This window comes from Micromys minutus, assembly GCF_963924665.1.
Source record: "Micromys minutus genome assembly, chromosome: 14".
Taxonomy (NCBI): domain Eukaryota; kingdom Metazoa; phylum Chordata; class Mammalia; order Rodentia; family Muridae; genus Micromys; species Micromys minutus.
Genome location: NC_137983.1, coordinates 30,998,218 through 31,014,487, shown reverse-complemented (window position 1 = coordinate 31,014,487; position 16,270 = coordinate 30,998,218). Strand labels below are relative to the sequence as shown.

At 37.8% G+C, this 16,270-nt stretch overlaps 1 protein-coding gene across 1 annotated transcript in view; it reads left to right on the top strand.

Annotated features, from left to right (window-relative positions):
- The window catches only part of TUSC3 (tumor suppressor candidate 3), a gene marked incomplete at its 5' end in the record, with an annotated part of 141,591 nt that overhangs the window by 57,751 nt on the left and 67,570 nt on the right, over window positions 1–16,270 (top strand). The window contains 2 exons of the mRNA XM_080929067.1: window positions 10,450–10,567; window positions 13,800–13,940. Of these exons, the coding sequence (XP_080785193.1) occupies window positions 10,450–10,567; window positions 13,800–13,940 (259 nt within the window). The remainder of the gene's footprint in view (window positions 1–10,449; window positions 10,568–13,799; window positions 13,941–16,270) is intronic.

Genomic DNA, 16,270 nt, shown 5'->3' with positions numbered 1-16,270 from the left:
GCAGTCAGTCCTCTGCTGTATACATGTTGGGACCTCGTGTGTGCTGCCTGGGTCGTGGCTCAGGGTCTGAGAGATCTCAGTGGTCCAGGTTAATCGAGACTGCTGGTCTTTCTATGGGGTCACTCTCTTTCCCAGCTTCTTCCAGCCTTTCCCTAATTCAACCACAGGGTTTCCTGACTTCAGTTCAATAGTCGGGTATAAGAATCTGTGTCTGTCTCACTCAGCTACTTATTGGGCGTCTCAGAGGACAGCCACACTAGGCTCCTCAGTGAGCACACCATAGCCTCAGTAATAGTGTCAGGCCTTGGAGCCTCCCCTTGAGATGGGTCCCAAGTTGAACCTGGGTGCAAGAGAAGAGGGGGAAGGGAGAAGGGGAATATGATCAGGGATGGGTGAGGGAGGAGGACCAATAGAATGAATGGAAAAATGCAACCTCGGGGGTGGGGTGGGTGGGAGGTAGGGGGACCCTCTAGAAAGTACCAGAGACCTGTGATGTGAGAGACAAATTGTCCTACAGTGTTTGTTTGTTTGTTGGTTTGTTTGTTTGCCTGTTCTTGCTAATTTTGGCTCTGAACCTGCTCTCACATATCACAGAGCTCTTGATTGCTCTTTGGTTCTGTTTGCTTAGAATACTATTTTCTATCTTCTTTGTCTTTGTATATGTTTGCCACTGAGATATATTCTAGATGGGGGAAATAAAAAAGAAAACATTGCATCTTGGTTTTGAAACCCTCATGTCCATCTATATTTTTTAATTGGTTAGTTGAAATCTTTTCAGTTCAAGTTTACCAGGACAGCTTTGAATTTATTATTGTCATTTTCTTGATTTTGATGTTTTTTTTCTCATTTGCTTATTTGCTGTTGCAGTGGGGTTTATTTCTGTGACATGTCTTCCATTTTGAAAGCATTTTTGATGTAGTAATCATAAATTCCTTATACATACTTTGTAAGGTCTTTGTTCCTGACTTAATTTTCAATCATGACTTTAGTGGATCTAGTAAATACCATTGTTGTCCCTACCCCCTCAATGTCTTGAAGTGTGTCCATATATACTCTATTGGCCTTAAAGTCTCTCCTGAGAAATCTTCTGTTGGTCCGTGAGCTTACTTTCATCATTTCTATGTTTATTGCACAAAAGTGGGTACTGGTAGTGGCTTAGGCCTTTGAAGATCATAGAGCACACCCTCCATGATTATTCCTTGTATTTAGAATACATAGGATGTATAGGAGCAACCTATGCTGAAGCTCCTCATTAGTGCACCGTGTGTTCAAGAATCCAGAATGGCTTTGCACAAGTGTCTAGCCATGCTTATTTGGATCATAACCTTGGATATTTGTTTTTATTTTTACTTTTACCAATATAAAAATGTTACGGATTCTTTCAGTTAAACGTTTTGCTGATGAGATGGCCTGTGTGTAGAGCAAACAGCAGTGGCTTTTAGGTGGGCTAGGAGTGTAGCTTATCAGTAGAGCATTTGCACAATGCACAGTGTGTTCTGAGAGTGCTATTCCATTCTTGGGGGCTGGGGTAAATGGAGGCAGTATAGTAACACCGACAAATGTACCAGACATAAGAGAAAAACTAAATTCCACTTCTCTGCATAGCATTGAAAACAACTAATATAGTAAAGGCAGAAATGCTCCAAACCACAAAGGTGTGTGTGTGTGTGTGTGTGTGTGTGTGTGTGTGTGTGTGTGTGTGTGTAGGGGGATAGGACACAGACACACACGTAGCACAGTGAAATCATAGGAGAACTTAGGGCACTGATTCTAGGATACTGAGCTTAGGTAGTCAGTATTAGTGCCAAACAATTTATGCCTGTGTCATCTCACTGGCTATAAACCAAAAAGGTTTTAAATGGTTTTAACAAAATGGCATGAATTAAAGGAGACTAATTGAAAAGTGTATACTAAAGTTTTAAACAGTATTCTGAAGATTTAAAGAGAGCATAAAAAAGGAGAAGAAGAGAGGAGAGAAGAGGAGGAGGAGGAAGAAGAAGAAAGGATGAAGGAAGGGAGGGCAGATGGAGCAGGAAAGGAGTATTGCAGAGTGAGGAGGAGCCCACATGATAGAGGCCAACACCCTGAACAGAGGGTGTGCAGCAGGATGCAGGCCTGGGAATTTCACTTCACACCTCTCCTTTCTGATGGTCTCCTTTCCCAAATGCATGGAATGTCCCTGCTCAGGCCCCTTATCCTCTAAGGCTGGCCATCTCCATGTGTGCCAGGGAGCTCAGGAAGGTAAACCCCACTGCATCCCTTACCAGATCCCACTGTGACATGTCTTCAGTGACATTCCTCTAGTGCCACAGAGGTCACATGATAGATGGTAGCCTAAACAGGATGACAATCCTTGGTGTGACAAATGAAATGAGCAGCAAGGGTCTGACCTTTGCAAGAGTACAGGACTTGGAGTGCTGAGCTGCTGTCGGTGCAGTACAGATGTGCTTTCTCCCCGTGTCCCAGTGCGAGAGTTGTAGAGTCTCAGGTCACCGAGACTCTACTGTCCTGTACTGAACTGTCTGCATTCCCTCCATTCCCACACCACACTGAGTTCCTGTGAAAAATGCTACTTATCTTTTGATTCCTTATCTTTGTCCTCTTTTACCTTTGAGAATGGTCATAAACAATATGAACAGTATTTCTTTACTATTACAACTCATTTTATTTATGTTTTTGTAGTATAAAGACTTTTAGATAATATTTGTTGACTTATGATTTCACAGTGCTATGTAAGTTTCAACTTCTAGTTTTATTCTTTGGAGATATCTGAACATAAATCTGAAAGCACTTTGTGGAGATTATTATGTAAGATAGTGGTGATGTGGTAGTGATGGTGATGATGCTGGTGAGCATGGAACACGGATGGTGGGCTAGAAGGATTTTATTAAATGAAATGAATGAGAGATTATATTGGCGACAAAATAAATTTGAATGTTGAAAAAGTTATGTAACCGTTATAGAAATAAGTAGACTAACAGAGTGATTTATTACTTTTCTCTGCTGCTTGTGAGATTATGACTGAAGTGATGTGACTTCTCTTCAGAGGAATGTCCTGGTAGCTGCTGCCGAGCATTCAAAATAAAGTTGGAAGTTTCTACACTTTTATCTCTACAGCTGTAGATACTCTTAGTAATACATCATACTTGAGCATCTGTCTTTGATTTCTATAAGCTTAAGTTACATTAATTAGCACACTTAGTACTATTATAGGCCTTACTATGGAAGTAACTTAATTTAAATTCATAAGAATCTTGATTACCCAGTGTTGACTTATATTATCCAGTACTTTACTGGTGGATTGTTGTCTCTTAGGGAACATATGCTAAAGGTGTTGAGTTACTCCTTTTTTCTATTAGAATCATAACAAAGGTAGACAGAAAAGAAATTGCTTTCTTCAGATAAGACTCGCTCATACAGTTTGCAGATTAGTTATGCTGTAATTCCATTTCATAAGTGCTAAGGATGTCTCACTGCTCTTAGGTTGTAAAAACAAGGTGGTTAATGCTGACCCCTTGAAGCCCTTCTGGGACTCAGGATTGTTTTGGTTTGTCATAGGGGACGATGTGTCTTACTGAACATCTCTCAGTGAGTCTGTGATCTCACTGGTTGCACAAACCTGGTGCTCCAGCTCTATAGTAAAGGAAGTCCCCTCACATTACACAGGGTATTCTAGGAAGCCAGCATTTTGTTTAATTCAAACTTTGCTTCAGGCACCCACCCTTCCTCTTCTCCTTTGCCAATTTTTTCTGTATCATATTTGTTGAAGTGAATAAACAAATACATAAATTTTCCCATGGCTTTGGCTGTTTCCTGGATTTGTGAAACCGTTTAGCAAATTATGTGTAGCTCTTTTGGTGATTCCCAGTGAAGAAACATTCATTTATTTTGAACTGTTTATCAGTAATTTTGACATTAAGCTACATTTTTTGCCTTTGGTTTTTGTTTTGTTTTGTTTGTTTGTTTTTGAAACAGTGTTTTACTTTGTAATCCCAGAATTCTTTATGGGACCCAGTAGGCTAGTCTGGCCTCAAGCTCACAGATATCTGCCTTCCTTTGATTTCTTACTTGAGGGTTGGGATTAACAGTGTGTGGATCACTCTGCTGGCTTATATGTTTTAGTAGTCATGGTAGTTTTTATTTAAATTTTAACATAATGACAGTTTTATTTCCCTACCTAAGGATATTGAATAGAAATGAGAGAATAAAATTTTATTCAGAAGCTTTGTACTGTTCACTATGAGGTTTGGTATTACTATGGTAGTTCAAAATTCATTTCTTCAGATGATAATTTGTGTTTTAACTAGTATTTATGGTTACAAATAGTTGGGATATCAAGTATTTATCTGAATATTGGAAGGAACCATGATCGGACACATCTGACTGTAGTTTTTCATTTCAGAACATTCATGAAATTCTGGACACTTGACAGGTGCACATTTCTTAAACTGATATTTACCTAAACTCTCAAGTATCAAGAACGAGAGCAGAGAATTTGATGAAGCCTTTTTCATTATTTATTATTATTTCATTCTAATCATGAATTTGAATAACCAGAAACCATAGTTTGGAAAGGGATTGAGGAGTTCCTAAGATATACAGAATGTCTGGAAGTTAATCTGCCATGCTTGCATGCTCTTGTCTGTTGGATATGTTTCTAGTGTGTGTTGTGTCATGTGTGCCCTCTAGGTATAGAATGTTTCAGAGATAGACAAAAGATCGCATTGAAACACACTCACTCATAAAGTCGGCTTATGGAGGGGAACTGAAGACGTTGGGTTTCAGTGCAGAGAGTAAGAGGAGAAAGATCTGCTGAAGAAACATGAAACACCAACTTTTAAGCTAGTTGTTGGCAGAACTAACTATGTATGGTCCTTTGTCATGTACCTTAGGCATTTGACATGCCTCACCTGCTAGCAACTCTCCAGGGAGTGAGTACTCACTGTCATGCAGGGGGAGGATGGCATTTTATCTAGGTTTGTACATCTAGAACTATAAAGCTTATACTCAAGTCCAGGTCTTGATACTCAGATGTTGCCTGCCTTGTGTGCCCACTCTCACAGCACTTGGTAGGTGGTAGTGTTATATAGTTTACGGTTCATTTATGGGAAGTTTTTCTTCTCTACACTGATTTTGCTTTGAACATAGGCTAAACTATTTGACCTGTGTCTGCAGCCCACACTGGATCATGTTAAAAAAAAACTCCCTTTTCCTAAACATTCTTTGATGATACTTTCTTGATACTTTTCTGTGCATAAATAATTGGAAAATTGGAATAAAAATACATATTACACACACACATGCATTGCAGAACTGATTATCCAAAATTCGTAGCTAACAACATGTCACAGGTTCAATGGAATTTATTTACAAATGCTAATTTCTGATGTGTGCTGGACATGGCTCTGAAATTTGAAAACATAGTTTTATACATATAGCCAAAGATGTAGTTACAACCTCTCTCCAATTGAGATTGAGTTCTTCTTGTTGTGGTTATTTCTTGCTATGAGTCACAGGTAACTTATTTAAGGTTTATTCACATTTCTTCTATGAGCAAGGATAAGATCAGTGTGTGTATCACAAAGCCTTACCCCAAAGCAAAACCATATATATCAGGCACAAGGAACCTTATGTAGATGCGTTGGAAAATTCTCTATGCAACCTTGGCTTAAAATACTCAAAATAACCATGCCACAGTTGGATTTGCTCCTTGAGTACTAATTTTTCTGTTACCTAGCACGTTTGTTTATATGACAAATGTATAAATATCTGAGAAGAGAAACTTGGCTGATGGCAGAAAGTGTGGCAGAGCACATAGCTCATGTCATGTAGCAGAGGACGCAGAGGGAAGGGAGGACTCCTCATGGTTTCCTGCTTCTTTCCTTTTATAATGTTCTGGTCCCTGGTCTTTGGGATAAGACAACCATATTCAGTGGTGTCTTCCTCTATGTTGTTTGTTTGTTTCTTGAGGCAGGATCTCAGTCTGTGGATCTAGCTGTCCTAGAGCTCATTAAGTAGATCAGGCTGCCTGGAAGTTCCTAATGAACCATTCAGCTCTGTTTCCAGAGTGCTGGTATTAAAGGTGTGTGCTGTCATGCCTACCTGGATCCTTTCTCTATGTATACGTAATGGGAATAACATTATAAGTTCATCTTGAAGTATGTTTACTAGCTATTTGATCATCTTTCCATGCACTAAACTTAATAAGATTAACAATCACAGTATGTTATCATTACTGGTATTATTTTGACTTGTTCACTGATTGTTTTCTACCTGTAATTTAAGTACTGTGTTTCTAGAAGGTACTGAAGTATCTTGAGACAAGTAACTATTTCTTAGTACTCTCAGACATTAAAATAATTCATCTGTTGGTTTAGTCATTTTGTAATGTTTACTACTATTTTCACTTTATATGTAATATAATCTTTCTGAATTAAACATATGGACTTTAAAAAGATTGCAGGTTGAGCGAGTGGGATATCAGTTTGCTTCTTTGTTACTGTATGTTACTAGTCTTGACATCCACATTTAAGTGTCTGTCACTAAATTGTTTGTACCACTCACAGCTATGTATATATTTTATATATTTCTGACTCAGGGACATACACTCATCTGAATCACATTTTCCTGTTGCTTTCACTGTTTACTTTGATAAAGGAAGACAACACAGATATACAGGAAGCGTATAGTTGGCATTGACATAGTTACCGGCTGCAGACCTTTAGTAAAGACCCTGTGCAGTATCCCGTGCAAGCAAGACTGGATTACAATAGCTGTGATTTTGCTGGACTCAAAATTTGTATAGATAGTTGGTGGATATATAAGGAGAAAATATGCCACTAAGAGCTTGGCCTTCAAAATATGCCTTGACTTGCCCATTCCACTTTCAGGACTCTGCTTCTGGCCGCTTTGAGGAGAACAGCCCCTCTTTACATGTCCCTGCCATTATCTTACCCTTTTTGTCCTCAGGCCCAACGTAATGGCTAGTCAGCATGTGATGGAGTAAAACCTTGGAGCTGGCACCTGGGAGTAAATATTCCCTTAATGTGGCTGCAGTCATCTTAGTGAGGCACAGTCTAACATCCCAACCAGCTTTAGCACTAGAAGTTACAAGCTTTCAAAGATGACGTATAATGTTTTCTTATTCTCCCATCCGTAATACCAGAAGCTTCTTCAGTAGGCCAGTTGTTTTCAAATCTATGCAAATAATTGTTGAAATTATTTGACATTCTATGAAGACATACTTTGAAATAACTAGGTAATATATGTTTATGTATAAGAAATTCATCATAAACGCATAACTAAAGACATACTCTTAATATGAATCTAGTGTTATGAAGAGAGAATGCTTTTTAAAACATTCCTTAAAATGCTTTAAAGATAAAAATTACTACATTCATCTTGGAAAATATATTAAATATATAGAATTATGGATGAGTTAATAATCCTTTTTAGTTCTACATAACTTTTAAGAAATTGTATAATGTAAAAAATTATAGCATTTGAATTAAGTGATTTTTTTCCTTGTTCTCTAATAAAAAATGGAGAAAATGTAATAGAAGAGATTTAACAGAACAGTGCCCTCTCGTTAGTCCTCAACTACTAGATCCTTCTCATGCAGCTTGAGTGCCCTCTTCAGGCTGCACATGTACATATTAGAGCAGTCTTACGTTCCTTCCATTCCTGTGCTTTGCACGGTTCATTTTTGGTGGATCCCTCCACCCCAGAAAGAAGATTCCTTTAACAATGTAGTTGTTTATTTGTGGCTCCTGGTGTTTGTGGTTTTGCTTTGCATTTTGAATGACAACGAGGCCTCAAGAGTACTAATCATCAGTAACAATAAAAGTGTGCTTTTAGTACAAGCTGACAAACATGCTAGGCTCCAGTTAATTAGCTTCTTTCCTTCTTCCTTCGTTCCTTTCTTCCTTCTTTCATTTATTCTTTCTTTCTTTCTTCCTTTCTTCCTTGCTTCCTTCCTTCCTTTCTTTTTGGTCTTTGTTAGATTTTTAAATTCCCTGTTAAGTTAGAGTATTGGTGGATATAGGGGATAATGGGTTTTATATAATTGGACACATATATTTCTGATAAATTACTTATATTTTGAATAGATGGTATTAATAATACATATTTCTTAAGCATGCTTATTTTGTTTTAGAGATAGTTTTGTTCTTAGGCCCTATTGTTACTCAGTACACCCAAATAGGAGAAAGCATCTATTTGTTTTGCCAATATGAATTTTGCCCAAAGTTGTGTATTGTGCATGGTTCATATTTATGTGCTGTCATTGCATGCATGTCTGTTCTTTTCCCCATGGCCTCTTCAGCTTGACAGTGTTAGCTGTACTTTACTGTAGCATCTACTTAAAATACCAAGTATAAATGTCTTTATGTTCTCAAGTCCACATGTGATTATAAAACATGTCTCTCAATGATTTATTTGTTATAATTATTCGTTTTACTATTGAGTCATTTGCCAAGTAGCATAGATTGCTTTAGCCTAGTTCGGGCCTCTTGTTGATGGTTTGCTCTGTTGAAGACAGCAGAGCACGGGGTTTATCTGTAATAAGACTGGGTGGGTTGTAGTGTCTCTGCTATGTCATCATATTGTCCCTTACCTCCACTGTAAGGTGTAGTTATTTCTTATGGTAATAAAGGAAACCAAATTATTACTTCATTGAAACCAAAATAAATGAGAAAAATTAATTATTTTCATAGTGTGATAGATTAGAAGGTCAATGTTATTCCTCCAAAGGCCCTAAATCAAGTGAAATAAATCTAAGTTGCCATTTAGTCACATGCCAGAATTGAGAGTTTGTTATGTGGAAAGTGCATCTTAAACAGTATTTATGATTTACTGGTGATGTTGGAAAGTATATTATTCATCATCACTAATAGCTAAACGTGATGAAACTTCCAGGTTCCAGGCAGTGGACAATCAATACTTCCAAATAGAACAGCTAATGTATATTCAGTAAATTCTTCTGCACTTTAGCCAAGAGTTTCCGTTGCAGTCAGTGAGTGACACCAGCAAGCATTACAGATGTAGATTTGGTGCCTTTAGCAGAAGTGGCAGGCTTTGTACTGACTTTGAAGAAAGAGAAGACATTCTAACCAAAACATTTAATGTATGTTGCAGGGCTGGCCCTGGCATTTTTGTGAAGTAGAGCAAACATAGTATGGATGTGGTTCTGCTGTAGAGCATCTTGTGTGTAGGATTTTGTAATGGAATTATAGTGGTTACTTAGACAAGTAAAATGACTGTGGAGAAGCAGTATCACAGCAGAGGGAGCTCACCTTTGATTCTTCAGTTTTTCACAGACTTTTAAAGGCTTCAGAGAACCCGGCAGTTGGTGTTATTGTGCGATCTTTCTCTCTTTAAGGAACACTTCTTGAAGTCAGAGATTTTGCATTTGTCATTTGCACATTGTTTTTCAAGTCATAGGTTTGTGGGTTGAATTTTTACATATATGCTTATTTGATAGACTGCTATTCCTGGACCAACTTGTAACATGAGCTAAGGAAATACGGCATCCTTGTTTTAGGACATTTCATCACAAACTACTATATTATGTTTCAATAAATGTTGGAAAATGAAAAACATGGTTTTGTTCCCACTTATCATATTTTATATTAGTGCATGTTTATTTTATAGATTTTATTATCACAAGAATGCCCATTCTTAAATGATTTTACATTTTTCTATATTTGATATTTATAACAATGTTTTTTAAACAAAATACTTGAATAATACCCTCTGTTTCTGCCATGGATCCACTATTTACAGACAGGTGGCCAGAGCCTGTTATTATTGCTCCTTTCTATAATCTTTAGGATTTGATGGTCCCATGTGTCTAGCTATTAATAATATTCACTAAATTGATCTTCAGTTCCTTGCTGTGAAAGGTAATGCATTAGCTCATATTACAATTACAACATTTATTAGTTTCAGTTCCATTTAATGAGCACTTAACAATACAGATAAAACCATTGTGTTTTCTATGCCTTAAATATAGATTTTTCTGGATTATCTGATTTATGATACAAAAATTAGTAACACACCAATTCTTCTGCTTTGACATAATCCTTCCTTTGTGTTATGTTACCATATTTAGAAACATTTATAACATAAATTATAAATACTTAATTATAGACATTTATATTTTTTAAAATCAATCTACACATATAGATACTGTAAAAATAGAAGGGATTCAGTGAGCATCCATTGTTTGTGACCTGTTCACTTGTAGTTTGATATGCATCTTTTAAAAGGTGTTTGTTGTTCTTCTTTTATATACAGCAGAGTAGTTTGCTACTCTGTTTCATACTCGTTCTAATGAGATGACAGTCTACACAGTAATTGGTTAATTCTACCCCAGAGTTGCCTGTTGTAGCAATGGCTCTGGTCATTGCACATTAAAATGTTTTTGTTCTGCTCCATTATCTGTTCCAGGCAGGCTAATGAAGAATATCAAATCCTGGCTAATTCCTGGCGTTACTCATCTGCGTTTTGCAACAAACTGTTTTTTGGAATGGTGGACTATGATGAAGGAACAGATGTTTTTCAACAGGTAAAAACTCTTATGTTTTTTTGAAATGCATAGCAGTTATTTTTGAAAAAAAAATTGATTGCATGATAAAATACAAATCACTGAGTACAATAAGTAGTATGTTGTAGTTAAAATAGAGTTGAAATTTGGAGACTTTGTTAATCCCATCATTAAATGTCTTTTGTCCTTTTATCATAGTAAAAAATTTATTTAAAGGAAATGTGCTTTTTTAGCACAAAGTGGCCCAACACATGAGTTAATCTTAACTTGATATTACATATTGGTTAGGCAGTATTTCACACAGGCTTATGGAATTTCATAGAGTATTAAGTACAGCTTATTTAATTTTATGTATGTGTGTGATGTACATGTGTAAATGTGCATATGAATGCTTATGTGTGTATTATTGTGCGAATATGTGTGCATGATGTATGTGTTAATATACATGCACGTCCATGTTGGTGTCAGGACTACTGTGTGCAGGCAGGTCTCTGTTTTCAGCTCTCTGTGTCTTTGCTTGAGCGGGCCATTAAACTCAGAAAGCATCCCCTTCTGCTGAGACTTCCTCATCCTGTTTTGTGTTTGGTTTTCAGATAGGGTTTTTCTCTGACCCTGAATATTGAAAATTTGGTGCAAATGTGTATGGTGTCAGCGTGTCTGCACCCCAGACAGGTACTGGGTACCGCTGTGTGGCTCTGCATGGGTGCAGGTGGCTGAGCTGAGGATCCCACTTAGATATTCTTGCTTCTTCCACAGACACTTTTATCTGTAACATACTCCATAGTTATCAGAAGTATGTCTCTGTTATGGCCTAGATCTCTACCACAGATGCCGGTGTTGAAGCTATAAATCACCTCTGACCCTATGTGAGACAGAGTATTTAAGGAGGTCTGAGGATGAGTCACTAATCACTTTCATCCTTCTATGAAGAAGAAATAACAGGAAGATATGTGCTCAGACACAGGCAGTGGGAAAGGCAGGAACAAGTCTCATGCAAGCTAGAAAGAAGAGCGTCCCCAGAAACCTAGCCCTGTCATTCACCTTGATCTTGGACTTTCATCTCCAGAAATATCAGAAAATAAACTTTTTTTTGTTTAAGTTACCTACTTTGTACAACAGCATTTGTAGACATGTAATGTACCCACATGAACAGTCTTCTCAATAGGCAGAAACATGGCTTTGGGTATAAGGATGCTAGTAATCACTGAGAGTTCTGTCTTACTTGTGGCTCTGTGGGTGCTTCTGTTCCCAGCAGTGCCTGCTAAGTACATATTCATTAGGGCTGCCTCTCAAGGAACCTGCCAGAGATGGTATTAAAGTGATAATCTATTAGGGTGTGGAATAAGATAACAGTCCTAGCACACAAACACATTTTGTGTCAACCTTTTGTATGGGCCTTTTTGGGGAAGATAAAAGCAAACATCTCCTCCCTACTTGAGATAGCGAACTGATGACTGCTCAGAGGATTCTCCAGAAACTCAGCTTGAAAATCAGTGTGTTCACTGGATTACTTATAGGACATGGGTAAGGGCTTGCTTACAGGAGCACAGGTGACTTCAAGCTACAGTGTGGGTAAGTGGTGATGCGTGGCAGCTTGGCAGGTTAGACAGTGTCCTTCCAACAGCTCTGTTGTCAGAGCCTTTTCTGCAGGCAGTTGCTTCTGCTTTTATAACCATCTGGAAGGCCTTTGGGAATCCTTAAGTCTTAGGTCTCCAGGTAGCACCCAGGTCTCCCCAGCCTCTCTCTGTTCTCCAGGAGTTATTATATCAAGTGAGAGAAGATTCCTGTATGATACATGTACACTCTGTGTGTGTGTGTGTGTGTGTGTGTGTGAGTGACACACACAATATATTATGATATGCTTTGTGTTGTATGATATATGTTGTGATATGTTAGACTTTGTCAGGTCTTTGCAATAAAAACAGGTTTTATAGGTTAGTTTCATATTGAACTTTTACAATTTTCTATTAAGATTATTCACATAACAGTTACTAAGGAGTCGCTTTTCCAGGGACAGTTCTGCAGCATTGTTATGATGGCGATGGTGGGCTCAGGTCCAAAGTCCAATGCAGTCTAAGTTTCCTTCTTCATAGCGGAGCAGCTTGATTTCATGATCATACTGTGATCTGTCTCTGTATAGACAGGGAATGTAACATTTATGATTATTAGAAAAAGATGTTAATGGGTGAAGAAACATTGTTGTGTCCATGATATGTGCTTATAAAATAATTGCTATTGTATATAAATTAATAATAACATTAGCATCCATTGTCCTTCTCATACTACATTATTTTTGCAGAATTTGGCTAAATCTAAATTGTATAGAAAGAAGAAAAATTAGGCTAGACAAATGAAAAACAAGAAAAGAAACAGCAATAAGGTAATCTCCAGCTATCTTTTAGGGAAATACAATTTCCAGTGTGCTGGCTGGTTTGCAGATTCGGAGCAGCCGGACCCTAGTGTGTCAGCATATGACAAGTGCTCTCGTGTTTATATAGCTGTTGGAGGCAGAGCTGGGAGGAATGAAGAGAGAAACAGCCTTTTTATATAACTGTACATCCTCCCCTTACGGATGGAGCTCAAAGAAGAACTCTCATGGTGTAATCACCATGTAACAGTGGCCATTTAAATTTAATAAGACAGCTTTTGGGGTGGCGAACAAACAGAGAAACCAGGGCAAATCGAGACCTACCCCTCCTTCCGTACCAGCAGTGCTTAAGATATGTGGCGATGAGTAACAAGCACTTGATGGCATTTGCAGTAGCACACGTGAGGAACAGTTGATGGAGAACAGTCTTGCTTTTCAATAGGAAATTGGGTTTGTAGGTAATGTGTTTTAATCGGTCCTTTAGTGTGCCCACTTGCCCAGCTCCACTGACTGCTGAAGAAGCCGAGCAGTCCACGTGCTGACAGAGCCCTTGATGTCTGTTCCGTACTTCTAGGCACTTTGCATCGTCTTAGTCATAAACAACTAGAGAGACAAGGAATGAAAAACTAGTCAAAATACTGAGCAGGCAATGTGAATAGTGTGTTAAATGCGACAGTTCAGGCAGCTTAAGCAAATTCAGCTATTCTGTTTGCTTAATAGTGCATCAAAATGAATAAAAATAGAAATTAAGCTTCAGGAAGCCATGCATATATTCCTAATAAATTCTTACTTTTGGAAATTCACACAAAATATATAAAATGTTGGATGACTAACTATCAGATGCTGGACATTGTCATAATTAGCATTTTACCACTTGCTTTACAGCTCAACATGAACTCTGCTCCCACATTCATGCATTTTCCTTCAAAAGGCAGACCCAAGAGAGCTGATACTTTTGACCTTCAACGAATTGGATTTGCAGCTGAACAGCTAGCAAAATGGATTGCCGACAGGACGGATGTTCATGTATGTTCTTACTCACTACAGTAAATACTGTTTGTGTGTGTGTTATGCATACATTATAATTAGCTTGGTTTGCTCAACCGCTGTAATGAAATGTCAGGGATTTCATTTTTATAGTTTACCTATAGACTTTGTTGCTTTGCCTTGCATAGAGAAGTCTTTGTCTTCTGCCATGCCAAGGATTGAACCCAGGACCTGATGTAGTCTGAATATTCTACCAGTCAGCTCCATTCCCAGTCCAAGAAAACTGGACTTAGCAGCTGTAACTGGCACTTGATTTTTAGTCAGTTCAGGTGCATTGTTGCATCAATTGATATTCTAAACAAACACTAAAATGTATATTAAGTATAATTTATGGAATGGAAAATACAATGAAAATGGTTTAGTATTATTATCAAGGAAATTCTAACCAAGGAACAAGATTTTTTTAGGCATATGTCTTATATACATAGGATACGATTAACAGCTGTGGAAAAATACCTGCTACCATGTCACTTTTGGGACTGGCACTTGTTTTAAGCATTTACACAGTGTGTGTCCTATGTCTGTCTAACTTAATTTAACTAAATGACGCCTCTTCTAGGAATTGATCTTAAGTATGATTCAGATTCATAGCCCTGAAAAATATGTAACAATGCTGATTTTAATGGAAAAAGTTTTAGACTCAAAGGTCTAAAAATAAGACTTTTACATTGAACAAACTCATAGTTTAACAAGTACAGTGTCACTGAGAAAAGTAATATGGACAGTCTGACTGGGGCTTTTGTTTGTATAGATTGAGAGATCATTTATTCTGAATTAAATTAACCAAAATTATGCTAATTGGTTACTTGATGGTTTATGGGTATTTTTTAAAAAATTAGACATTTCTTATGATGAGCTATAAAAAGCTGCATATAAAATTATAAGATGTAAGCTTATATAACTGTATATAGTTATATAACAAATAACTATAAGCAGTTATTTTAAGGTTATTCATAAACAGTGAATTTTTACTAAAAGATATAAGCACATTTTTCTGAAACAAGATAGTTCTATCATGGTAACAATACCTGTCACCTACATGATTTTATCAGCTGTATCATTGGTTTTAATGATACTTTGATGAAAATTGTTTTCTAAGTTTGTTCATTTAAAAATATTTCACTATATAATATACATACAATGTATGATCTGCTTAGTGGGAGACATCAAGGGTTATTATCCAACAAAGCTCAGTTTTAACAAACACAGTGTCAGTTAATGTCAGTCAAGCTAATTAATTCATTACAAAATACTAAGACTTGTATCAAAGAGGAGGTGTAGAGGATAAGAGCCTTTACTAATCTCACAGGAATACAATTCATTTGTTTATTTTAAATTGTTCTCTCATATCCTACATTCTGATCAGTTTCCCCTCCCTCCTTTCCTCTCAGTTGCTCCCACCCTCAGCCCCCAATCTACTCCTCCTGTTTCCCTCCAAAAGTGGACAGGCCTCCCAGCAGTATCAACCAAATATGGCCTATCGAATTGCAGTAAGACTAGACACACCTTGTCATATTAAGGCTGAATAAGGGAACCCAGTAGGAGGACAAGGGTCCCAGAAGCAGGCAAAAGCCTCAGAAACAGCTACTGCCCCTTCTGTTTGGAACCCCACCAGAAGACCAAGCTGTATAATTATAACATACGGAGGGCCTAGATTGGGTCCATGAAGGATCCCTGACTGTACTGTAACATACCGACAGAAGGCCTAGATTGGGTCCATGCAGGTTCCCTGACTGTACTGTAACATACAGAAGGCCTAGATTGGGTCCATGAAGGATCCCTGACTGTACTGTAACATACAGAGGGCCTAGACTGGGTCCATGCAGGTTCCCTGACTGCACTATAACATATCGAGGGCCTAGATTGAGTCCATGCAGGTTCCCTGACTGTACTGTAACATACACACAGAGGCCCTAGATTGGGTCCATGCAGGTTCCCTGACTGTACTGTAACATACAGAGGGCCTAGACTGGGTCCATGCAGGTTCCCTGACTGCACTATAACATACGGAGGGCCTAGACTGGGTCCATACAGGTTCCCTGACTGTACTGTACCACCTCTCCCCTCCCCCCTTTTCCCAGGCTCTTGGTCCTGAGACATGGCTTCATAATTATTTTCAAAGTATACTCTTATTTTCTGGTACATTAATTTTCTTTAGGCTCTTCTTTTTGTTCTGTACTTAACCTAACATTCAGTTAACCTTTCTTCAGATTAGCCTTGTGCCTTTCCATAGAAAATGGTACCAGAACCAAATCTGAAATTTAGAAATCAGGAGTTTGTTCCAATTATGTCTCTTTGTAAATGATGGC